Source organism: Armigeres subalbatus, chromosome 1, assembly GCF_024139115.2.
Source record: "Armigeres subalbatus isolate Guangzhou_Male chromosome 1, GZ_Asu_2, whole genome shotgun sequence".
NCBI classification, from domain to species: Eukaryota; Metazoa; Arthropoda; class Insecta; order Diptera; family Culicidae; genus Armigeres; species Armigeres subalbatus.
The window spans coordinates 246,515,472-246,542,392 of NC_085139.1; the positions used below are offsets into that span (position 1 = coordinate 246,515,472).

At 40.3% G+C, this 26,921-nt stretch overlaps 2 protein-coding genes across 8 annotated transcripts in view; one reads left to right on the forward strand and one right to left on the reverse strand.

Moving 5' to 3' along the window:
- LOC134206369 (uncharacterized) overlaps window positions 1-26,921 on the reverse strand; it is a 446,638-nt gene that overhangs the window by 193,503 nt on the left and 226,214 nt on the right. The gene's annotated exons all lie outside the window — the stretch shown is intronic.
- LOC134212444 (transmembrane protein 205) lies at window positions 20,768-23,092 on the forward strand. The gene is made up of 2 exons (XM_062690316.1): window positions 20,768-21,223; window positions 21,569-23,092. Exons 1-2 carry the CDS (start codon window positions 20,952-20,954, stop codon window positions 22,305-22,307), a joined length of 1,011 nt encoding a protein of 336 aa, XP_062546300.1. The 5' UTR covers window positions 20,768-20,951; the 3' UTR covers window positions 22,308-23,092.

A 26,921-nucleotide genomic window follows, 5' to 3' on the forward strand; every position in this document is an offset into this window, starting at 1 on the left:
GTTCTGAATTTTGTTTCAAATTCTGCCGTATTCAGTCTAACAGAAGAAAATCCTCTGAATTTTGTGTGGAATTCTGCTGAATTCTGTTCCAAATTCTGTCGAATTCAGTTTGAAAATATTTTGACTCCTGTTTGGAATTCTGCCAAATTCTGTTCTAAAATTCTGCCGAATTGCTTTTAAAGTTCTTCTGAATTCTGTTTGAAACTCTGCCGAGCAGAGTTTGTAGTTCTGCTGAATTCTGTTCCACCCTAATTCCGTTTGAAAATCTTTCAAAATCCGTTTGAAATTCTGCCAAATTCTGTTCCAAATTCTGCCGTATTCCGTCTGGAATGCTGCCAAATCCCGTCTGAACTACTGCTGAGTTACGTTTGGAATTCTGCCAAATTCTGTTCAAATTCTGCCGAATTCAGTTTTAAAGTCTTCTGAATTTTGTTTCAAATTGTGCCGTATTCAGTCAGTTTGAAAATCTTCTGAACTTTGCCAAAATTCTGCCAAATTCTGCCGAATCGCCCTTCAAATTCTGCTGAATTCTGTTCTTAATTTTACCAAAGTCTGTTTGAAAATTCTGCCGAACTGCGATTGAAGTTCTGCTGAATTATGTTCCAAATTCTGTCGAATTCCGTCTGAACTTCTGAACAATTTAGTTTGAAAATATTTTGACTTCTGCCTGGAATTCGGTCGAATTCTATTCCAAATTCTGCAGAACAGCGTTTGAAGTTCTGCTGAATTCTGTTCCAACTTCTGCTGCACGTTTGAAAATATTCTGACTCCTGTTTGGAATTCTGCCGAATTTTGTTCCAAATTCTGCGGAATTGCTTTTAAAATTCTTTTGAATTCTGTTTGAAACTCTGCCGAGCTGAGTTTGTAGTCTGCTGAATTCTGTCCCACCCTAATTCCGTTTGCAAATCTTTCAAAATCCGTTTGAAATTCAGCAAGTTCCATATGGAATTTTATAGAATTCCGTTATAAACTCTATCGAATTGCGTTTGAAGTTCTGCTGAATTCTGTTCCTAATTCAGCCGAATACCGTCTGTACTTTTACGGAACTCGGTTTGAAAATTGGAATTCTCTCAAAGTCTGTTTAAAATTTTCTGAGGAATTCAATTTGAATCTCTGACGATTTCATCTAAACTTGACTCTTTTCCGAAATCTGCTTAATTTCCAAGAAATCGTATCATAATTTTTCATGCTCGCAACATTGTAATTTGCGTTACGTGACCCTCGTGTTTGATTGATTTCGATGAATCATATTTAGAGACTGAAATCATCATCGTTCTGTATACCGAGAGGCTTTTTTGTCTGCCACAAGACATCCGTTTCCAAATCTGTCGTAAAATTGGAATTTCGATCTCGATTCAACCACGCGACGCACCCATTGATATATAAAAATAAATCAGAATTAATGCAGCTGAAAATCAAAAAAACCGAAACGGAAATGTTAATCCATTGTTTTGGATAAATTGCTCGAACATTGATCGTCTTCCGTTCACTTTATGATTACCGATGGAACTCGAAACGAAGTATTGGCGGGTGGGAGAGCGAGGGGCGAGATAGCCGATTTACATCGAAAGCCATTCCCCTGCCGTGGGGGAACTAAGCCGACCTCGATAAGGCTTATCCCTGCCGCAAACTCGTGCCGCCGTGCGCGGCGGTTGATTTCACCAAGTGCCAAACGAAGAAAAGTAAGCCTCAAATAAGCGCGGAAACGTTCTAAACCTCGAAAGCGGTAACAGGCGCGCGGCACGAAACGTGCGCGACCGAGCGGCACTTGAAAGGACCTTATTTCTTGTGCAATCGGTGTTGGTCGGTTCTCACTTGATTCCGATCATCCTGCCCTGCAGGTTTAATCCCGAAAAGATCCAACACTTTAAAAAATTCCTCCCTTCTTTACTTGATTGCCATTGTTGTGCATTGCCTTTTTAATTTTTTCTGCTTTGGAAGCACACGGGTTCCGATATTTTTAGCGCTTCTAATCCTGTGTCAACCTCTACCGCAGGACTTTGCAAGGCAACGCTTCTCCACTTGTGAAGCCCACTTGAACTCAATGGGACTGTTTATGTGATTGAGGGAATCCGTTACAGGCGGAGATTAGTCCGCGATGGGATGAGAAGCCCATCGGTAGATGTTACGAATGTCACGTACGAATCGATGAACCAGTTGTTCGTTGGGTTTTTTTTCCTCAATCGGTGATATTTGAAACAGACGAACAGACTGAATCACTCTGAACCAGCAATGCATTCACGAGGGTGAAGTAGGCCTTGGACGCAGCATGCTTGCTCACCGAAAAAACTAATTAATTTTATCGGTTTCTTGGAAACGATTTCACCTGTCCGGTGGTTCACTGACTACTGAGGTGTCAAATTTAACTTTAAACGGTTATTGCTTTGCTGAATTATTCACGGGCTTCAATTTTGGTTTCTGCTCGGGTGTTTTGAGTCCTGGTTACGAACCTATAAGAGATTTACTGGGAATGTTTAATTACATTAATGCGCCAATTAATATGACAAACTGTCTTCAATTATATGTGTTTCTTTGAAAGATGAATAACCTTTCCCATCAATCCTAATGCCTCATTTTTATACAGTATCTCTTTCGCATCGTTGATATTAAAATTATTGGATATATTTAGGTTTTGAACTACTCCTCAACCTTTCGAGATTCATATTATTTATTTTTATAACATAAAAACTTTTGGAAAAGCTCAAATCGAAACTCCATCATATCCAGCTTTCCACGTTCGCCATAATGGCGGATGCTATGAAAAGTTTGACACTAACGGTTTACCGAAAGTGATCTGAAATTTTTATCTAGTAAGTATTTATGCGTTACGTAGCGAACAGCATCCCAAAACTACGTTTAATTTTATTGTATGTAATTTCGTGTGTAGTAGGGGGAAAGACGGCTTTGGCAGGTTTTGTTCTATTATTGGCAGAGGGTTTTGTCGACCAAATTTTATGAAATTTGGCCACAATGTTCTTCGATTTGCAAAAGAATGTTTAGGCCAAATTTGAGCATAGTAAGACATAAGAAAACCCTGCCAATAATAGAACAAAATCTGCCAAAGCCGTCATTCCCCTATCTGAATCTGGAGTATCTGAGCTAAAGATGTTTCTCTGTAAAGAAATAATATGCGGTCTCATACAAGCAGCGCCGTAGCGTGTGGTTGGTCAGGTTGGACCCAGACAAGAACGCCAGTCTTCAGGGAGCATCAAAATCAATACTCAATAATGAATAAAACAAATTTATTAGTAGGGGGCATGTAATAGCCTATGGTTGTCACTCCGTGATTGACCAGAATCAGTGAAATTAAATCAAGATTTAAAGCATTCTCAATGAGCTACGGTATCTGGCGGCGTCACATGAATCACGAATTGTACCAGGTGTATAAAGGGCTGGATATTATTAAGCTTATACAACACGGCAGACTACGGTGAGCTGGTCACGTTGTTCGTATGCCGGAAGAACGTCAAGCGAAGATAATATTTAGTAGAGAACCCGGAAGAGGCCGCAGGCTTCGTGGAAGGCCGCGTACACGATGGCTTTTTGCAGTTGAAGAGGACCAGAGAGCGCTCAATGTTCAGGGCGACTGGAAGCGATTGGCCCAGGATCGAGTCCAGTGGAGAAGGATACTCCATTCGGCGTAGGTTCATCGAAGAGCTGTAGCCCATCAAGTATCAAATATCAATGAGCTAGTTTCAGTAACTGAAATGTTAAAATGATCGATAACTGCGCCGACCACGTCCTTTTAGTCAGCTAGGAAAAGGGAAGGAATATTAGTAGGTGATGTTTGCTATTTCAAGACCGTGTTTTCCTCTGCGTCTCCACAAAACACCACAGGAAGGATAATCAATTAGTCGGTAGGCTTTGTTGGATCTGGATTCACTCTAATAGGCGATATGCGACTGTGCTAGTTTTTTTTTACACAAATATTTTAACGAACGGCCGCACAAAGCAGAACGAATTAGGGGAAGAGGCCGTAAAACGCCCCCCCGAGGCAAAACGCTTTTTGTGGTTTCCGACATATTTACCGTCATTTAGATGGCCGTCACAAAACTAGATCTAAAATTATGTAGGTTAGGCGACAAAAGTTTCAAAATAGTGTATGGGAAGGTCGGAAAAACCGAAAATTTCCACATTTTGAAGAAACATCTAACATTTTGGCGAGGCAAAACGCCCTAGTGGCACTAGCCTACAATGTACTTGCGTCTCCACGCACTATCCATACCAGAATGCTAATTCGCCGACGCATGGTGCTTTGTTCCCTAGTTTTCCGGCAACAGTATATCACCACTTTTTTGAAATGTGAATATCATCAATATGATTGAGAGTTTTGACAATTTTTGAATGGCATCAACTAGCTATCTTGTTTAACTGTTGAATAATGTAAAAATACCCACGAATAGCGTTACAAATAAGACAATAAAGCAGTGTTTGCTTAGCTAGGGCATATTGCCCCCTCTTCCCCTAACTACCTGCGCATCGAGTAGTAACACGATGAAACGCGCACCAATTTCTTTTTACAATTAATTTTCGACATGAAACGCAAGGATACCGGATCATCAAGCCTCAAGGAATATCCAAACTGTCTTATTGATCCAAAGGTGAAGAGCAAACAAAAATATTTCTTTTTTTCCACATCAACATTTTATATGAAGTGGTATTACTTTTGACCAGGGAATCAATATTGGAGTAAGGCCTAACAATATACCATTTGTCGTCAACAGAGTTTGTTACTGCAAACGCACCTCGCAACAAACCTTTGTCAGAACCCGAACACAATATAACAAGAATCATTTGCCTTGCATGCTCTGATATTTCCGCGAATACGATGCTAATTTTCTAATCTTAGTTAGATTCTCAAATATTTCCATAAAAGCAGAAACGATGATAGCTTGAAACCGACATTTGATGTAGAGATAATGCAACATAACGGGATGAAAAGTCAACAACAATATTGCCTTCTTTTTTGTTGCTAACAAAAAAATTCGGATTTTTGTCATTATTATCTCCGACAAAAACAAAGCTTTGTCGCTGGTTCTCTTTTGTCGCTTGTTTCGCAATCGCATCCATGAAAAAATATTCCCTGGTTTTGACTGCTATTCCGGATTTTCAGGGACCTTCAGGATCGGCAAAAAAAATCTGAGAGTATCTTATTTAAAAAGTTATTTGACAATCATGAAGTTTGATACCCACATTGTAATTGGTTAATTTTTGGTCACTATTACGGCCACCACTTCAACCGATTGATCAAATTCCGAAGAGCCCTTTTGCTCCTACGACTGCCACCAGGAATAAGGGTTAGGGGTTTATGTACAATTGAGATAAATTTGCTCGTTTAATTATGAAAAACTCCTGGTAGTCCAAATAATATGGCTAAATAGAGTTTCATCGGCATCTGTATCGAGGGATTTCGGTAATTTGTTTTGATATGTTTTAATCAAATCCACAGCTAGATTTTTTTCTTTACCCTTCTGCTTCGAATGGCGCTTTCGACCGTCGACCAAACCACATCAGAATTGCATTTTGCTGACCCAACTATGTGCATAAGTGCTTCCAAACAATCAACGTACCCAATCCAGAATTGGATTGACCTTGATCCGAATAGATCCTTTCCAACAAATCGAACAAGGTCTAATAACCATTCCGATTCCAGATTTGGTTTTAATTGACCCAACTAAGTCCGTTAGTTCCTTCAAGAAAAACCTTAACATACCACAGCACGCCAGATTTTGATTTTTGTTATCCGACCAAGTTCAATTGCAATTCCGAGCATCGATCATCATTCAAATTTGAATTTCATTGACCCAACTAGGTCGAGTGGTGTCTCCAAACCATTCAAAGACTTACTCCAGAGTTGAATTTCCTTGGTTCGAATATGCCTATGAAGATTACGGCTTTCAACCAACCCACAAACGAATTAACATTCAAAGTTCATTTAAATATGACTGAATTTCACAAGAAAGCACAATTTCAATTGTTTTTGATTAAAAAGAAGATTAAGATCGATTGAATTTTCCGTTTATTTGCATGCTCTAAATATTTGCATGAAAATACATTTAAAATCTCAACATGTTTTTATCTGTGAGACTTTTATGTATATACCTGTACACCCCTGAATATTGAAAGCTATTTAAAGCATATTTAATCCTAAAATCCATCTTATTTTGTTTTTCTTTTGGTAAGATTCAAATCGTTCTGCAAATATAAAATTTATAGTTTATAGTTTATAGTTTTACTTCACGATTTTTTAAGAACATCATACGAACAGTATTACGATTAAACATTAAAATATAAAAATTTAAAAAAAAATCTTATCAGCACCAAGTCTCGAACATGCGACCTTTGGATCTGCAGTCGAATACTCTACCACCGCACCATACTGCACATCTTGAAGAGAATATGATTTTTGTCCAACATAAACTATGTCTTTACAAATGCTTGAAACTTCTACAATCTGTTAAGAAAATTATTTTGAGCTTTTTAGTGGAATGTCTTTACTTGTCATAAGACGAGTTTGTACAATCTCATTGAATTCACTTAATTGTATCTTTACAGATACGTATTTCGACCTCAACAGTAAGGCTGTCTTCAGTGTCTCGTACTTGACTCGACTTTACACAATCTATCAATTTTCTACAATCTATTTTAACTAAAGTGGTTTAGATTGCGTTACGATTCATATAGACATTCATTCGCACTGATATAGGATATTTCAAGGAATATAAGTCATTACGAATTTTTATTTACACAATAACGACTGATTTTCCCTACGGTAAAAATATCGTATACTATGCATTCAATACAACATTTTTCGACAATAATCTGTCAAAGTTTGATATGCAGTGCCTTTTATGATTTTAGCAAATGCGACTTTATTTGCTCTTTGTTATAATATATGTGGTTTACTGGGTATTTTGAATAAAGTTTTGCTTCTCCAGTGGTTCCTATGCAGAGGATAGACTGGTGCAGAGTTTGTACTGAGGCTGTTTGATGTCATATGAGATCAAGTTGCGTGATCTACTAATCGAAACTTTTTCGGATCATCGCATTCATGCGATTCATCCGAACTGGTAAAGCACCAGACTAGCTCTTCACCACACTTGGACTCACCATAGAGGAGCATGAGCATGAGCATGAGCATTATGACCGCACAATTCGTAGTTGCTACTCCGTGATTGACTAGAACTTGCGAAATTGTACAGAGAACACAATAAATGGGGCTTGGGACTAGCTACCCATTCTCAATGTACACGTTTCGGGAGCTCAAATATCTAAAGTAAATAACGGCGCCGGCCACGTCCTTACGATCATATAGGAAGGGGAGGATTGTTAGTCCGACTCTCGTTGCTACTAGAGACCGAGAACACCTCTGCATCTCCACGATTGTCTTGGGATAGGATATCGTTTTAGTTACAAAGGATAATTTATCTGGATTCACTTCGGTAAGTGATGCGATCTATGGGATGGGAAATAACACTCTCGCTGTCTGAAACTTTCACTTTCTGATTTATTCACTCACCCGCGCAAACCAGAACAAAATTACGACGACCGGCCGATCGTTTTGCCTTCCGCACAAAGCAAAACTAAACTTCGACGACCGGCCGATCCGCTTACTGAAGAAACACGACCGGATAAGAAACAAACTTTCACTTTCTGATTTATTTACTCACCCGCACAAAGCCAAACTAAACTTTGACGACCGGTCGATCCGCTGACTGGAGAAACACGACCGGACAAGAAACAAACTTTTACTTTCTGATTCATTTACTCACCCGCGCAAATCAGAGCAAAATTACGGCGACCGGCCGATCGTTTTGCCTTCCGCACAAAGCAAAACTAAACTTTGACGACCGGTCGATCCGCTGACTCGAAACAAGAGCCAACACGCACTGAACTAATTAACTTTACTACCGGCCGCGCAATGCAAATCTCAAAATTTCGGCAAATCGCGCGATCGTACGGCCGTCCGAAACAAGAGCCAACACGCACTGAACTAATTAACTTTACTACCGGCCGCGCAATGCAAATCACAAAATTTCGGCAAATCGCGCGATCGTTCGGCCGTCCGAAACAAGAGCCAACACGCACTGAACTAATTAACTTTACTACCGGCCGCGCAATGCAAATCTCAAAATTTCGGCAAATCGCGCGATCGTACGGCCGTCCGAAACAAGAGCCAACACGCACTGAACTCCACACTTGGACTCACCATAGAGGAATTACAAAAGGCGAAATACTAATAATCTACTTCAAGCGTACATCGCCGAGTTGAGCAGCATACACTCTAACTTTCATCTACTCAGTGACTGTATATGAAAGTTAGCGTGTATAATGCCGTTTTCCTCAAAATGAATACATCAGCAGGTTGGCGCATTGGGACACCTAGTAGTTTACTAATCTTGGTTTTCCTGTGCTGCAGCACGCTGATAGCGAACCTTACGAGTTAAGCTTTTCTCGTTGCACTACGGCGATCCATTACGCGTTAAGATTTACCTTCCGTGATTCATTTGGACAATGGTCTCAATTTCAAAGGAGCCAGCAACCATCTCCGGGAACTTTACGATCTGTTCCACAATTCACATACGGATGTAGAAATTTCCAACGAAATTGCGCAGCAAGGATCGTTTAGAAATTCACCCCGAGAGCACCCAATTTCGGTGACCTAAGAGAGGCTGTAAAAAAAATCTCGAAATATGTCTTTTTTGAGCTCCAGTCAGTGGTATTACTTTTATATGTAAATCTTTATGATCACTAATCAGTCATGTGTTATGCAGCGTACACACCATTCAAGCAGTTTGACGAACATTGACTCCGCCCCCACGAAATCGCTTCGGTTGCTGCTTTTTTTGAACGTGTGTGAAGTTGTTCGAACAACTATTTGACAGTTGGCGGCTCGGTTGGAAAAAATTCAAACGGTTTGATTTTGGTTTGAGTTGTCGGGGGTGGAGTCAAGGTTCGCCGAACATGTTTGAGCATTTGTAGTGAAGTTGCACAAACCCTTAGAGTAGAGTGGGGCAAGAGTGCGCGTTGGGTAAGAGTACGTTTTCGATTTTTTGAAGTAATAAAAAAAGATAAACTAGCAGCACTGCATCAGTTTGACAGGTATTCTGGCCAACTATTATCATGTGTAATTGTAAACGATTTGAATAAACAACAAGGGAGCTATGTAGTTAGATAACTTTTTGGTCATTTTGCTAAAAATAATTGGATTTCCGCAACTAGTATTTCATTACCATATATACGTTCAATCCGGTGAACATTATACCTTTTAGATAATCTATTGTATACAATATAGAGTATATTATAGAGTACTTTATGGTACAGAACACCAATCCGGTTGGTTTTCCAAGAAGTCAAAACCATTACTTGAATAATTTTTGGGACTGTGGGGTAAAAGTACGCAGGAACCGGTGGGGCAAGTACGCATATGAGTACGCATATGAATCTTCAAGTTATGATGTCAAACCCGCATCTCCGGCTGAAATAAGACTTCTTCCAAAGCGTAAAGATCTACAACTAAGAAAAAAGGGGCAGCATTTGAAATTATCACAAGTTTTTGGGATAAGTTGAAGTAATTTGGCGTTAGAAAGGACTTAGCGAACAAAGCACTGTAGCGAAATAATGAAATTGTATTAGGACTTGTTGTACACCTAAACATAGTACGAAAACATACTTTCATCTAAATGATAATTTCATTTAATCAAAAGAAACATTCATAAATTTTAGTACCTCCAACCCTTTAAGAGTAACGTAATCTTTAAAAAAATTCCCAATATATGCTGTTAATTATTAAATTAATTAAATGTTATTAACTCTTATTTGTGTTAATATATACTTAAAGCACATGATTGGATAGATGCGTACTCTTACCCCACCCGATGCGCACTTTTACCCCACTGGTGGCGTAAGAGTGCGTTTTTCACTTGTGTTGCAATAAGGGTTCTACTAAAAGGAATCTCAAGAATTTCAATATTTTTTCCACTGGGTAACATAAAGGAAGAGTATATGAATCATCGCCACTGATTTGATATGCAGAAGCTTGCTTCATAAGGGCCACATGATCGATTGAAAACTAAGTGCGTACTCTTGCCCCACTCTACTCTATATATTTTTTGATGGTTGGTGTTCAAGTTGGTGCTTCGGTCGTTCGTGTGTGATATTGTTGGTCGAATAAATTGATTGTTCGTGCCGCTGTTGGTAAAACTTGATGGATGTTTGAATAGACGAGATGTGGAGTCAATGTTGGTCAAACTACTTGACCGTGTGTACGTTCCATAAGGAATTATCCGTTTTGATTCCTGTACTTGAAGACAAATAATAGAGGAACGATACCTAAATTCTCGAAACGGCAATATTTTCAACACAGTAAAGACCGTGAACATTTAACCGCGAGATTTAAGCATTCAAAATTCTGCGAGGCAAAGTGTAAAGGCCACCTTACACCTCGGGAAAATTTTCCGCCGGATTTTGAACCCCGTGCATTTTAAATGGGGCCGGGATTTTGATTTTCCGTGCCCAAATCCCGAAAACATCGCATATGCAAAATGCATGGAGAAAAATCCGCGAACTAAATTCCTGAGGTGTGAGGCTGCCTTGCCTTAAAGGCTACTTTGCACCTCGGGAAAATTTTCCGCCGGATTTTGGTCCCGTGCGTTTTGAATGGGGCCGGGATTTTGATTTTCCGTCCCCAAATCCCGAAAACATCGCATATGTAAAAACACATGGGGAAAAATCCGCGGACCAAATTCCCGAGGTGTAAGGTGGCCTTAAGGGTGCGGCCAAGGTAGACGCGAAGTGCGATGTGAAGCGATGCGTCCATACAATTTGACAGCTCATAATTATTGATTGTTATTCCTTTGCGTGCAGTTTTCCCGCGGCGTCGTGCAGATTCGTCTACTCTGGCAGGCACCTAAGGCCGATGACATAGTGACGCGTGTGCGTGCGCGAACGCGTCCAAGACAAAAGGAATCCTCTTGCTGATATTCTGCTTCACGAGTGCTTAGACGCGTTCGCGCACGCACACGCGTCACTATGTCATCGGCCTAATGCGGATTGAAGAAGATTACATTGAAACGTATATGGTTGATAAAACTCTTTTATAATTGAATTTTATTGGCTTCTACCGGTGGATTAATTTTAATTTTAAATGTGACCGACAAAATCCATTAATTCCACGGGAATATACTAAAACATTCTTCAAGTTCCCGATTTGATTTTTTGAAGCCTGGTTCACTGGCTGTTACCTCGAAATCCGGTCCTCGATTCAATCAACTCTATGCCATGCAAATCAGCTTACCCGAGCAAAATGAATAACTAATTGATAACAAATTCTATTATCCGGTTATCGAACATATTGATAACTGAACTTGTTATCATTTTGGCTGAATTAACAGCCAACATAACAAAAATGATACCAGAATTTTGTTCCTGAAATAACTACCTGAAAACAAATTAGGTTATCACTGATACCAAATTGATAACACATTTTGTTATTCATGTTATTCACTCAAATAACTAATTTAGTTATTATTTAGTTATCAGCCATCTCTGTTTTATCGACCAAAATAATTAAATCTTCTTTACCGACTTCGTTACGCATTAAAAAAAAATGTTGGCATTCACTGGGATTCGAACTCGAATCGAATGATTGCACGGCGTCGTCTCTAGGCACTCACCCATTTACGCTTTCTTGAGGAGCAGGAGAGAAGAGCACTACGCTTTCTACGATCATGCATTTACCGAAGACTATTTATAATCACATCATGATGCCATAAGCATTTATGTAAATAACAGTCGGCTGGACTCTGCAGAGTGCAAAGCAGAATAACTTATTAATAACAAACTTAATTATCCAGTTATATTGATAACTAGAATTGTTATCTTTCTGGTTGAATTACAGGTCACCATAACAAAAATGATAACCGAAATGGATTTAATTCAAAACACCGAATCGGCAATCAATTAGCATAAATACGGTTCATCGTCCTTTTATTGAATACATTTTGTTTTCAGTTGTGACCAATTAAATAATATAGGCTTAGGTTAGTTTTTCTCTCTTATATTATCAATCATTAGGTTGTTAGCAGCGCCATGCTATAAAACGATTTCGTTTATAAGTTTTATTCAAACTAAACCAAAATCTTTCATGTTTTCATATGCATATATAAACATAAACACTGCTGATCCCAGGAAGAATTATTCCGTGAAAAAATGTTGCTATACGGTGGGGATCCATGGCCGGACAGTTTTCGGGGGCCCTAAATGTACGGAAAAGGTTGATTTTGGTACATAAGGTTATGTGGGAGCCCGGGGCCATGGCCACGCGGAATTAGGATTCGTATGAAAATGTCATATGGGTAGGTACCTAGTCCACAACGCCCATTTTCGCTTACAATGTCTGGCGGGTATATTTTTTGGGCTTCTGTGATAGTCCATTCCAACACCTTCCAAAGGATTTTCTATTTCACATCTCGATATTCCCATGAGTCGACCGTCCTTTCAACATGGAGGTGATCTTGCTCGTTTGCGTTCAAACCTAATAGGTTTAAACTGTCAATAGTTGAACAATTAGTCTTTGGTTGAGCACATTGCTAAATCGACTAAAGTGCGAGCATGATTGTTTTCTCCACAACACACCAGATCGTTAAAATTTCTCGATTATCCGACATATTTCAACTTTTGTGTTAATTCCTTTGTTGGCAGAGAAATAAACAAATCAGTAGATATCGTTAGTAACGAGGAAAATCACAGTCTGCTTAGACGAAAATTTCAGTTAAGTGTTTGAAAACAGCTCTTGTCACACTATTCATATTCATATTCAATTCATAGAATAGGCCGGGTACATTTAGCAGAAGTAAGTATTGTGCCTTGCAACAAAATGACATCTTTCATGATCATTTTTTCAAGGCTTCTACAGATCTGGTATTCATTGCTACAAACCACCACGTGGCGGTCAAATTTTCAAAATTATCAAAGTAGCTTTTTTGCTACAGGTATGTTTTTCTTTAAAGACTATCTGGCGCTAATTTTTGTTTGCGTCGAAAAATAAGCGAATGAGTAGATTTTTTTATTCGCTGTACAATATGTTTAAAAGAATAGAATGCTTATAGCCCGATATCTGAATGACGCGAATTTTAGAAGAAAATACCAAATTTGTATTGATAATACATTTTGTTATTATTCAGTTATCAGTTAATCACATGATTGATAACTAAATATCAAGATGATAATAAGGATAACTAATCCTGTTATCAGTTTGATATCATTTCAGTTATCTGCCTTTGCTCGGGTAACATGTAAATCGATGTTGACTTATTTGAATTTCGAACACGTGCAGGATGATAGTTTTACAGACTTACTTTTTTCCAGGTCTAAACCGGATTTCCAGTCTGGTAACATAAATATCAAAGTATTGCTATTAATCTCATTCATCTCAAACAAAACCGTAAGGAATTTCGATGGTCAGGCGCAGAATATCAGACATTTGGAAAAAAATCCATTTAGGGATTTGCGAGAAACAGAAAGCTGCTATCGTCTACAAAGTGGTTCAGAGATTGGAACAACTTTTATTTAGTTCCGAATACATGCGTATGAAAGCACTTCTTCATCTTTTTCTTATTATTAGAATTACATCCCCCATTGGAATATTGGCGCTTCGCAGCTTAGTGTTTAATAGAATAATTTTATGGATGTGGGGATGATCGTTATGCAGAGTGAGTACCAAACACCATACAATATGGGTATTACCGGAATTTGCTCGATGAGTAGAAGCCGGAAATCGATGTTTGGCGCCAATGTGGTATCTAAGATGGTCGACTTCCGGTTTGTTAAAACGGCCGGAAACCCATGCAATATGGGCATTGCCGGAATGGGCTTGATGAGTGAAAGCCGGAAATTGGTGTTTGGCGCTATTTTGAAATTCTATTTCGGTTAGATAAAATGACCGGAAATTCTTTAATTACCATCGGCCGGAAACCATTCCAAGAATTCCTCCAGGAGTTCCTCCGAGTGTTTTTTTTTTCAGCCTAGTCTTTTTCAGCTAGGCTTACTAGTTGGTATCCTCTTTTTGACAAAATTAACTTTAAAGCACATATTTATTATGTCATTGAAATAGCTTTGACAGCAATTCTTCATGTTCAGGTTGTAAGTATCCATAAGTTTTCGGTTGGGCCTCAAAAGTCGTTCTAATTTCCATATTCCATACGAGTCAAAGATTGCTCGGTCCCATTGATGAGGCAAAGTTTTAAATGTTTGAAATATGTTTGCGGTATTCCGAAAAAAAAACCATCCGTTTTAAGAAAAATATATTAAGCTCTTTTAGTGGAATGTATTAAACCGTCTAAGACGAATTAAGTACTGTCCATTTAATTCCACTAGTTAATTTTCGTAATCTTTGCAGATACGTATTTCGACCACAACTGTGTGGTCGTCTTCAGTGTCTTGTACTTGACAAGTCGAGTCAAGTACAAGACACTGAAGACGACCACACAGTTGTGGTCGAAATACGTATCTGCAAAGATTACGAAAATTAACTAGTGGAATTAAATGGACAGTACTTAATTCGTCTTAGACGGTCATCCGTTTTAGCTGATTTGAATCGAAACTCCGCTGAATTTCGCCGATTTTAGCTTTACCGGAATCTGATTTTGTTATTTCAATTTGTGTTGGTATTTGGTAATCTTACCCAGAAAAACCATTGTAGCACAATATTTTGGCCCTATGTTGGATCTCTCCGGAAGTTTCGAAAGTTCCTCCGGGAATTCCTCCAGAAATTCCTCCAAAAGTTCCTACGGGAATTCCTCCGGAAGTTCCTTCGAAGTTCCTCCAATTCCTCCGAAGTTCCTCCGGAAGTTCCTCCGGGAATTCCTCCGAAGTTCCTCCGGAATTTCTCCGGAAGTTCCTCCGGAATTCCTCCAGAAGTTCCTCCAATTCCTCCGAATTCCTCCGAAGTTCCTCCGGGAATTCCTCCGGAAGTTCCTCCGGGAATTCCTCCGGAAGTTCCTCCGGGAATTCCTCCGAAAGTTCCACCGGAAGGTCCTCCGGGAATTCCTCCGAACGTTCCTCCGGGAATTCCTCGGAAGTTCCTCCGAATTCCTCCGGAAGTTCCTCCGGGAATTCCTCCCGAAATTCCTCCGAATTCCTCCGGCAATTCCTCCGGGAATTCCTCCGGTAGTTCCTCCGGGAATTCCTCCGGAAGTTCCTCCGGGAATTCCTCCGGAAGTTCCTCCGGGAATTCCTCCGGAAGTTCCTCCGGGAATTCCTCCGGAAGTTCCTCCGAATTCCTCCGAATTCCTCCGAAGTTCCTCCGGAATTCCTCCGGAAGTTCCTCCGAATTCCTCCGGGAATTCCTCCGGAAGTTCCTCCGGGAATTCCTCCGAAGTTCCTCCGAATTCCTCCGGAAGTTCCTCCGAATTCCTCCGGAAGTTCCTCCGGGAATTCCTCCGGAAGTTCCTCCGAGAATTCCTCCGAAGTTCCTCCGGGAATTCCTCCGGAAGTTCCTCCGGGAATTCCTCCGGAAGTTCCTCCGGGAATTCCTCCGGAAGTTCCTCCGGAAATTCCTCCGGAAGTTCCTCCGGGAATTCCTCCGGAAGTTCCTCCGGGAATTCCTCCGGAAGTTCCTCTGGGAATTCCTCCGGAAGTTACTCCGAAGTAGCAGTTGAATCCATCTCCTAATAGATTTCCGGAGGAATTTCCGAAGGAATTCCTGGAGGAAGTTCCAGAAGAATTCCTGGAGAAATTTCCAGAAAACTTCCATAGGAGTTCTTGGAGGAACTTTCGGAGGAACTTCTACAGGAATACCTTCAGGAACTTCCGGGGGAATGCTCAGAGAAAGTTCCGGAAGAATTCCTGGAGGATCTGCTGGAGGAATTCCTGGAGGAACTTCCGAAGATATTCCAGAAGGTTCCTAAGGAATTGCTGTATTAACTTATGAAGCAAATTTCGGAGGAATTTCCGAAGGAATAGCTAGAGAAACTTCCGGATGAATTTGTGCAGGAACTACGGAAGGAATTCGTGGAGAAACTTCCGAAGCCAAAGGAATTCAAGGAGAAACCTCGGGGGAAATTCATGGTTAGACTTCCGATAATTTCGATTTTAAGAACGACAACGCAGTCTTGAATTATTGAAACAAGATGTATATTTATTCAACGTTTCGACACGAGGATGGTGTCTTTATCTTCTGTATATTTACATCTTGTTTCAATAATTCAAGACTGCGTAGCCGTCCTTGAAATCGAAATAAAAATTTTCAGTTGATTTCTCAATAGTTTACTTCCGATAATATACCGGAAGGAATCGCTGGAATCGCTTATGGAGCAATTTTTGGAAGAACTTCCGGAGGAATAGCTGGAGGAACTTTCTGATGAATTTCTGGAGGAACTTCCGAGGGTATAATTGAACGGAATCTCTGGACAAACATTCAGAGGAACCCCTGGAGAAACTTCTGAAGGAATTCCTGGAAGAACCTCCGGAGAAATTCTTGGAGGAATTTTCTGAAGAATTCCTAGAGGAACTTTCGGATGAATTTCTGGAGAAACTTCCGGAGATATTCTTGAAAGAACTTCTGGAGGAACTTCTAGACGAACTTTCGGAAGAATTGCTGGAGGAGCTTTCTGGGGTACACCTTAAGGAACTTTAAAAAAATCTCTTCCGAAGCAATTCCTGGAGGATTTTCCGAAGAAATTCCTGCAGCAATTTCCGGAGGACTTCCTAAAAAACCTCCCATTTAATTCCGTCGCCTCTATTGCCAATCACCAACAGCGTGACCCCTGCCGCCGATAAAAAATAATAATAAAATATATAATAAATTATATAAATTGAATTTATATATGAAAATAAAAAAAAAGTTTTAATATACATTTTGTTCTTTTTTATTTCCATATTTCAATTTTAATAATTAATTTTATTTTTTTTTTTCAGTTAGATTTTAAATTTTTTATTTCTTATTTATGATTCAAATTCTTGATTTCCAATTTTGAAATCTTTATTTTCTTTTTTATTTTGATTTCAATTTTTCAGTGTTCTAAATTGAAATATATATCTATAAAACTCTCGATATCACATGATGAAACTTTTCAATGTAAATGTTTTCTATGAACAGCCCTGCTTTCACAATAATACTGTTAATGATTAAAACAGCCCTGATCTTCTCCAACGAAATTTCCATTTTGGCGCTCACTCTGCTAGCGATCCATTACGAAAGAAATCACTCGTAGATTAGGGTAAAGTGGCCAATAGTGGACCCCCAACCAATAGTGGACCCTCCAGCCATTTTTGCATTATTACAGCACAATGTAAACATTTCGCTATGAAATTCCATCGAGAGAACCTACCTTACATTCCTATGATTTGATTACATGCATTGGAAATGCTATGGAAAGTAAAATTCAATGATTTTTTACAATTCTATAAAAAATAAACACGAGAGTGTCCATTATAGGAATATTTTGGGGGGTCCATAATAGGGAAGAAGAACGTCCCGAAACGGAACATAAAAATCAAATGAAGTGTCGACTATAGGGAAGCAAATTCCTATTATGGACCCCCTGGGGGTCTACTATAGGGCGAATTCAGTCAGACTTTAAAATGTTAATTCCAACGAATAACGTCGTGTATTTGAGTGTTTTATGTATGTATCGTGAAGAGGAGATGCAAAACTTGGTATTAGATATCAAGCAGAATTAATATGTTGAAAATTTCTACTCCTTATGACAGGAAGAGCAAAATTCCGCTACTAGGGGGTCCCCTATTGGGCATTTTACCCTATGTTTTAGGACGGTTCGAACAGGTAGCTCCTCGTTCCCTGTTTATCGGAACACCTCCCGAATGTTCTACCAAAAAACGTTTAGTTTTGCAAGATGTTAGGTTAATTTCCAAATCCTTTTCACTAAGAAGTCCAAAATGAGCAATCCGGAAGGTAGTTTAGAATTGTCCGAATCCGAACTTACCTATAATACGGCAAATTCGTTCCATTACGCACCGAAAAAACTGGTTTGCTGTTGAAATTTGCGAAGCAGAATCGATTTTTTTTGTCATCGCTGCTGGTCAGGCACGGCGATTTATTTCGCTTAATTCACTCCGATTAATTTTTAGTGAATCAATTGTTCTCTAACTCAATCAATTTTCGAATCATTGATTTGTTTATTATCACTTGTCACTGCCACTTAACTTTTTCGCAGAGGTACATATTTTTTATCAACTGAACGTTCGTTTGTTTTCTACCCGCGGCCATCTTCTTACTGCAGCCAGTGAAAACTTGTAGCTCGATGGTGTTGACAGTTGTGATTCGGTTTCAATAATATTACATTGGTTACACGCAATATATCGCTTTTTTTTATCTAATAGCATGTTTGTTTTCAAACTTACATGATGTGCAGCTCATCCAATGTAATGAATTACCATAAATGAACGGTAATATTGTGATTGTTTTACACATTCATAAAATATTTTCATCATTCATATTTTACGTCTAGCCATGTACATAAGCATCGATTCGGTGTAAAACTAAGTAAAATCCATTTTTACATCAAATTATAAGGTACATCGCGAAGACTTACGTCGCGGAATATTAATTTTTTTTGCTGTGTGCCATGGACTGAGCAGAATGAAGACAACTTTTATGTACTACACATGCCACCTTGATAATAGCTTGATAATAAATAAATTAGCCAGAAAGAAAGCCGCTCCTCAACAGCCGGAACTTCCTCCAACTTGTCCAAATACGTTCTTGCGAATGCCAAGGCTCGAAAGGGATGGTAAGAAAGATTTTAGGAATATTAGGATCTCGCATTAGTGTTACGAGATGTTTTCAATTCGTTACTACGAAAAGATATAATAGTAGATCATTTTTGGTAGAACGTGAATCTTGGAATGAACAAAAACTGAGAAACAAAGAAGACGACATGCTTGGGATTTAACCTACAACCTCTAACTTTTTCAGCTTTATTTGTATGATTTCATTTATTGATTTTCTGTAGTCTTCGATGCATGAAGCTTTCCCAGCCGAAGCCGGGGCAAAAAGTGAACTCCTCGGTTATCGCTATTTCTCTGCTCTTTCGAAACATCATTGTGTAGAGTCGCCCCACGGCACTCTCACGATGGGTTTCAAACAAAAACAGACAGGGAATTAATATTGTAGCGGATTGAAAATATTTTGCTAGTCATAAATCACAGCCTCAGCTGGCGCTTGCCATACTTCAGAACTATCAATCACATAACACGGGTATACGTTATCAGATAGGGCAAGTTTGTTTATTAATCAATCCAAACGTATCAAAATCATCCACAGGAAAAAAAAATCAAACCATCTGAATCGTACCCCATGCGTACATCGTCGAGCGGTCAATATCAATCCTTAAAGGTTTTAATGGTCAAAAGACATCAATTAATTAACGATTATTGGACGCAGTAGATCTGCCCCAGACCATTGCTCTGAGATAAGATCAATGTAAGTAAACTGAGTACAAAATACTCAGCCCTCGTCGGAGAATAATTTCATTTTCCTCTGGTAGGAGAGTGGTTGAGCGTCACACTGGCTGGTCACATGATATTCGATTTGCGAAATTAATAAAAACATGTGAAAGCAAGCAGATAGTGTTTAGTAGAAGTAACTCACAAATTCTTAACTGCGAAGCTGTTACGTGCATATGCTGATCATAAACAGACAGTTCGTATGTGATTTGTGACCTTCACAGGTCAATATGATTCTCCGTTGCAGTGGATTCAGTTTCGTGAATTATTACGCCACGAAGGCTCAAATGTTCAGAATTGGTGACAATCCTGAGAGCTTCGGTGTCAGGCAAACGAAGATCATTCGATCTTAATCTACTGCCAATCTTAATGACTCAAAATATCATCATCGGACCCAATCAAAGACCGAAATGCCGCATCACACCACGCTGGACTTTAAGCCGCGCGTAACGGGTGATTCTTGATCCGTCGAAGTTTCCCCTCAATCATCAGAGCAATAAAACTGACCTTTGGCCGTTGCATCGTGTCGAATGAAAAACAAACAGACAATAATATCGGCCAATAATGACCGACCGACTGACTAGCCAAAATTATTCACATTTTTTTTCGGGGCTTCTTCATTTCCATTCGCATCGTCGAGCGACGCCGATTGACGTCGTTCGTCGGGTTAATTGCGAACGAACGAACGAATGAACGGTCAAGCGAGTGCGTCCGAAGCCGTGCGGGCTCCACCGGCGACTCAGTTCAGCGAGCGAAGCGCAGAAAGCCCCCGACACCGAGTCAGCCGGTCAATCCCAGCGCTGCGTAGGGCACGTCACGCCGTTGGTATTGGTTCGGTGGATAACTGAGCTGTGCTCTCCGCGCTTCCAGCCAATCGACGACGTCACAGGTCTCCGGTTTTCTTTTCTTCCCCGTTTCCGGACCGCCGTGAATGATATATTGCCGATTTCGCGACGTATTTGGCGGAGCACGGGACTCCCGGGTGCAGTGAGCGTCGATCGCACTAATTACGAAACACACACCCACCGTCCCCGTGCTGGCCGACGACGTCGACGCAACCGGACGGCTGCGGCTGGTCAATTCGGGTGAGCTTTGGTCCGTTCTCTCGCGGCCGCGCGAAATCGCGAACAGAACATCAGCAGTGCGCGGAGCATACGGAGAGAGAAGAGTGAGCCGTACGCCGTGTGCCGTGTGCGCACAGTGCACACGCGTTATCTCCGCGGGCGCGTCCCTTTGACTGTAGTGGTGAATGGTGAGACTTATATATACGATCGGTGGCGCGAGAGGACCGTCATTCAGTTGCTCGACGCGCACGATAGACAAACGAAACGATAAACAGTGCGGGAACGCTGCACAGCGCAGAACGATATTCGAAAGTCGAACGAGTAGCACATTTTTTGGCAGAAGTCTGCCAAACGGCAATTAATTATTGGAGAGTGCTGCACAAGTGCAACTGCAGATTAAAAAAAAGTGAACTGAAGGAAATGTGTCTTCACAAGATGGAACATCGCGTGATCGGATTAGAAAGCAATCAGCTGTTGGAAGGCGCAACGCTGAGTGAGTTATGTGTTATGCAAAAGAGGCAGGAAGTGATCAAGGAATGCCTGCTGGAGAAAGTGCCACCGGAAGGGAAGAATGCAGCCAAAGAGGAAGTGCTCTACAAAGATCCTCTGGTCGGTGCCACGCAAGCCACGCGGCAGGTGTTCGATTCCATTAGGGAGCTGCGAGAGAGATTTCAAAGAAGTACCACCTACAAGTAAGTTCATCCAACAATGGGCCATAATTATCAGCGGTTTCCTATCACCTTGACACAAGCGTTCTGCTGCACGATGAAGTAGCGATGCAAAACGGAGCAGCGCGGCGGGCAGGGAATGCGAGCGGAGAAGGCAGTGCGAAAATCACGTACGCCACTCGAGTTCAACGTCAGAGCATAATGCCGTCCCGCTCGCTCCCTCGGTCTGCCAACCTGCTGCAACCAGGTTTTGCTCTACATCAACGGCACCAGAACCGAAAGTCGATGACCTGACTAAATTGGGAAACGGGGGAAGCATGGATTAGGGTCACTTATCTAACAGAAATATTTTTCTCTTTTTGTTCGCAGAATCCTCACCCGCACCACGCAGCCATCGCATGCAATCTCGATGCTGTTCGTCTCCTTCATCCTGCTGGTGCTGTGGCCCAACCTTGTAGGGCAATCACCAATCACTAGCAGTGAAGCTGCAGCGGAGGCTGGAGCCAAAAGCACCGCCTGTCCTGTGACGCAAACCAAAAGCGTTCTTGTGTCCCTGGCGTACTTTGGTTCCTTCGCGACACACTTCGGCGCCCAGATGTGGATGACCTTTGTGTCCGGTTTGGCCCTTTATTTCAACCTGCCACGACACACCTTTGGTCGCATCCAGGAAATTCTGTTCCCCAAGTACTTCTCCATGGGAACCGCGCTGAGCATTGTGACTTTGCTGACCTTCATCAAACTGCAACAGACGGCGCATCCGGAGCTTCTGTCCGCCAGCATCAGCAGCTGGGACCCTCTGATCGTGCTCCAGCTCGTCAGTCTGGCGCTTTGTGCCGCCCTGGAGCTCATTGTGTGGCTCTACCTGGCTCCTCCAATGCTGCGCTTGATGCACCAAAAGTACCACTTCGAAGCCAGTGAAACCGTCGGCCAGGAGGTCGGCCACTTCAGCGGATCGGAAAACGTCCAGCTGAAACGCTCAAATAACTACCAGAACGTGCACAAACGTTTCCGACAGATCCACATGATCACGGCGATGGCCAACATGGTGTCCCTCTTGTGCACCTTTGTTCACCTACACTACCTTGCCTCGCGAGTTCAGCTGCTGTAGAGGGACACCGCCATTTTGTTTTTCGGCGGAATCTGACGAGAGAACTGTGATATTAGCGACAGAAAGGGACAAGTGTGTTGCGAAAGCCAAAGTATTAATGCGGAAAATTCCAACCCTGGCGACGAGGAGCAGTATTAAGTGGTGTTCTTTTCCGTTTGTATGTTTAAAGCCTAGCGATCAAAATCAGAATCATCCGAGAGAGCATCTAGTCGTTTTTATTTCCTAGGCTAGTAGGGCAGAGAGAGAAAAAGGAACCAATCAGGAGACTGAAGTCGATTTCGATTCGCACAGCCGGAGCTTAGCGGGCAACCATAGCAAACTACTTCAGATCCCAGGCGGCCGGCCGCGAAAAAGCACTGAATTTTTGGAGATTATTGCAAAACTAGTTCCCTTTTAGTTTAATATAGATTAGCTGTTAAGCCATTTTACGATTCACGATATTCATCAGCAATGGTCGAAAAAATTTCCGTGTCGGATACCGAAACAGGGTAGATCAACTAAGGAATTCAGATCTGAAGTAGTGTTCGTTAAGAGATAGAAATAACAATAGTTTAGTCAAATAATGCAAATTGCCATTAAAAAGCAAATATTTATTGTTGCGACATCCTGTTAGATCATAAGTTGTTGAAAACAACGAAAATTACACTAGGTAGAAAACACGAATTTATAAGTGAAAATTGGTACTCCCGCATAGGAGGGCACCGTCACAGTCTGAGGGTGCGACGGTCATGTGCCGCGCACCATTCACATGAGAATAAATTAGAAAAGCAATAATTCGCATTGAACTCCAGTGAATTTTCCATCCGCAGTTTATCACACCCCAACCGGATCTATCCGGCTCGCCGCCCCAAAAGCAGCACGACAGCAGTCGTGTCATTGCGTTTGCTGTAATCTCATTTATAGAAGAAGACGTTCGTCGAAGAAACTCGTGATTGGTGGACGTCACTATTTCTTCTTGGCGGTGACTTTCTTTCTATTCTTCCCCGATACATTTTTATGGGGTCGGTTGGTACAGAGTGCGACGGTCGGGAGACGGAGGTGCGACTGGGGGCGATAATCGGCCATAAAAGACCGTAAACAATAATTACAATGCCGCTGAACTGTGCCGTATCGTGAAGAGTGGCGATATCTTCCGTTAACCCTGCTCTGATTGGCGATTAGATATTTATTCCAATATTTATTCAAAGTCGATTTATTCGAAGTCAGTATTTATTGGTATTAGGGTTTGTCATCCCAGAATAAAAAAGCTTCATAATTGTGAACGATGGATTTTTTCCCGACTTCAGGAAAATATCCTTCAATAACTCTTTCAGTTTTCTATCATGATTGTTCATGAAATGGATTCAATCCCGCTGAATCATTTGATCAAGCGAAAATATTGGACATCCCTACATGTACACATGTCTAGTGATGTTTGCACGTTCAATTCGCGTTGAAGTCAAGTGTTTTGCTCAAAATATCACCTGCTTAAAAGGAGAAAAATACGCTTCTCGTGATGTTGCTTCATTGAATTGTTTTTCAAATGTGCGTCGCTAAGGAATCTGTTAAATAGGGTAATAACAGGCCATTTTAGGCAGGAGTTTACTCCCGACATAGCCTAGAAAACAAATAAGAAAATTGATTTGTTAAAAATTAACCGCAGATTCTTTTCTTGATTCTATTGTGTTAACTGTAAGGACTGTAATCGGTCATATCCAATATTATTCATTGAGATTTTAGGAGGGGCAAACAAAGAAAAAATCGGTTTCACTATGATAAAGTGGCTAGAACTTTTTTGGGCCAATCCGGGACACCTTAACATTACGCACTATAAATTTAGAATGCGTAACAAATCGTTTCAGAACGGATTATTCTCCTCTCAACCAAAACATCCATGATGCTAATTACTCGATTTCATAGAAACATCGAAATCTTTGGATATTCCAAAAAATGAAATATAAATGTAGGGTAAGACGGTATCATGCGCCCCACCTGGCCAAAACGCCCCGATTTCCAGAAAACTATATCTAACTAAGGATCAAATTCAGTTGGTACCTATAAATATTTGTAAAACCATTATCCTATGTGAATATGGGAATATTTTTGTATTACATAATGAAAATATATGCAAAATACAAAAAGTCACAGTTTTGATGTAACTTTTAATGTTTGTTTGCTGAACATTCTGGAGCGACGCTAGCATACTGTCCGCAAAACTTGCACTGGAACACTTAATTGGGCAGCAAAATAACTTTTCTCATTGGTTAATATAATATAAAATTGCTGCCATCTTCAAAAATGTAACGTTTTCCAAAAACATGTTTCGCTGGTCAAAACGCCCCAGTGTAGACAGGACAATATGCCCTTACCAACTGGACACAAGCGCGGCGAGCTTGCATCAGTTGCTTCCAAATTATATGGAAACTATTGGAATGTAATTCCAACCAGCTTAAATGGACTTATGTTGGTTTTTCTATTGTCAGGCACATAAGAATTTGTAACCTTTTTATTATGTGATTGATAAAATACTAATGAAGGGCTATGAAACGTCTTTGGTTAAGGTGGGGCGTATTGTCCAGGCACTTTTTGAAATCCATTTTTTACGAATTTTCAAAAAAGGTGTATTACGTGTTATCTGTAATATTTTTAAATGACTACTCACGGGCAATGCATTTGTGACTTCCTGGACTACCAAATAACACAAAGTTTGCATAAATTGGGTTGAAAAGTAAAAAGTTGTCAAGGAGTTGCCTTAGGGGGGGCATATTATACCGTCTTACCTTATGTGTACATAAGACAAACTGGTCATGTGAGCATCATAAGATTTTCTTTTGGAATTTTGAGATAAGAGAACGGGTTGATTTTCATAAATATGTTTTGTAAAATGCATACAATGCATACTAACTTCAATCGAATATCCCGAAGAGGAATATTCGGAGGAAATTCATTCAAATTTTCAGAGGAAATCCATTCGAATTTACAGAGGAAATTCATTCGAATTTCCCAAGGAAATACATTCGAAATTCCTGAGGCAATTCATTCGAATTTCCAAAGGAAATTCATTCGAATTTCCCGAGGAAATTCATTCGAATTTCCCAAGGAAATTCATTTCAATTTCCCGAGGAAATTCATTCAAGTTTCGAAGAAATTCATTCGAATTTCCCGTGGAAATTCATTCGAATTCCCCGAGGAAATTCATTCGATTTTCCAGAGAAAAATCATTCGTTTTTCCAGAGGAAATTCATTCGAATTTCCCGAGGAAATTCATTTGAATTTCCCGAGGAAATTCATTGGAAATTCCCGAGGAAATTCATTCGATTTTCCCGAGGAAATTCATTCGAATTCTCCGTGGAAATTCATTCGATTTTCCCGAAGAAATTCATTCGAATTTCCCGTGGAAATTCATTCGAATTCCCCGAGGAAATTCATTCGATTTTCCAGAGAAAAATCATTCGAATTTCCAGAGGAAATTCATTCGAATTTCCCGAGGAAATTCATTCGAATTTCCCGAGGAAATTCATTCGAATTTCCCGAGAAAATTCATTCGAATTTCCGAAGGGAATTCATTTCAATTTCCCGAAGAAATTCATTCGAATTCCCCGAGAAAATTCATTCGATTTTCCAGAGAAAATTCATTCGTTTTTCCAGAGGAAATTCATTCGAATTTCCCGAGGAAATTCATTTGAATTTCCCGAGGAAATTCATTGGAAATTTCCGAGGAAATTCATTCGATTTTCCCGAGGAAATTCATTGGAAGTTCCCGATGAAATTCATTCGAACTTCCCGAGGAAATTCATTCGAATTTTCCGTGGAAATTCATTCGATTTTCCCGAAGAAATTCATTCGAATTTCCCGAGGAAATCCATTCGATTTTCCAGAGGAAATTCATTCGAATTTCCCGAGAAAATTCATTCGAATTTCCCGAGGAAATTCATTCGAATTTCCCGAGGAAATTCATTCGAATCTCCCGAGGAAATTCGTTCGAATTTCCTGAAGAAATTTGTTCGAATTTCCCGAGGAATTTCATTCGAATTTCCCGAGAAAATTCATTCGAAATTCCCGAAGAAATTCATTCGAATATTCCGTGGAAATTCATTCGATTTTCCCGAAGAAATTCATTCGAATTTCCCGAGAAAATTCATTCGAATTTCCAAAGAAATTCATTTGAATTTCCTGAGGAAATTCATTCGAATCTCCCGAGGAAATTCATTCCCGAGGAAATTTTCGAACGAATTTTCTCAGGAAATTCAAATGAGTTTCATCGGGAAATTCGAATGAGTTTCCTCAGGAAATTCGAATGAATTTTCTCAAATTCCAATGAATCTCTTCTGAAATTCGAATGAATTTCTCTGAAATTTGAATGAAATTCCTCTGAAATTCGAATGAATTTCCTCTGAAACTCGAACGAATTTCCTCTGGAAATTCGAATGAATGTCCTGGGGAAATTCGAATGAATTTCCTTGGTAAAATCGAATGATTTTCGTTGGGAAATTCGAATGAATTTCCTCGGGAAATTCGAATGAATTTCGTTGGGAATTCAATGAATTTCCTTGGGAAATTGAATGAATTTCCTGGGAAATTCGAATGAATTTCCATGGAAATTCAGATAAATTTCCCGAAATTGAATGAATTTCC

Bases quoted from the DNA above. Each gene is read 5' to 3' on its own strand.
- LOC134212444 (XM_062690316.1), top strand. From the start codon at position 20,952: ATGTGTCTTCACAAGATGGAACATCGCGTGATCGGATTAGAAAGCAAT. The intron at 21,224-21,568 runs GTAAGTTCATCC...TTTTGTTCGCAG, and splicing joins CAAAGAAGTACCACCTACAA to AATCCTCACCCGCACCACGC.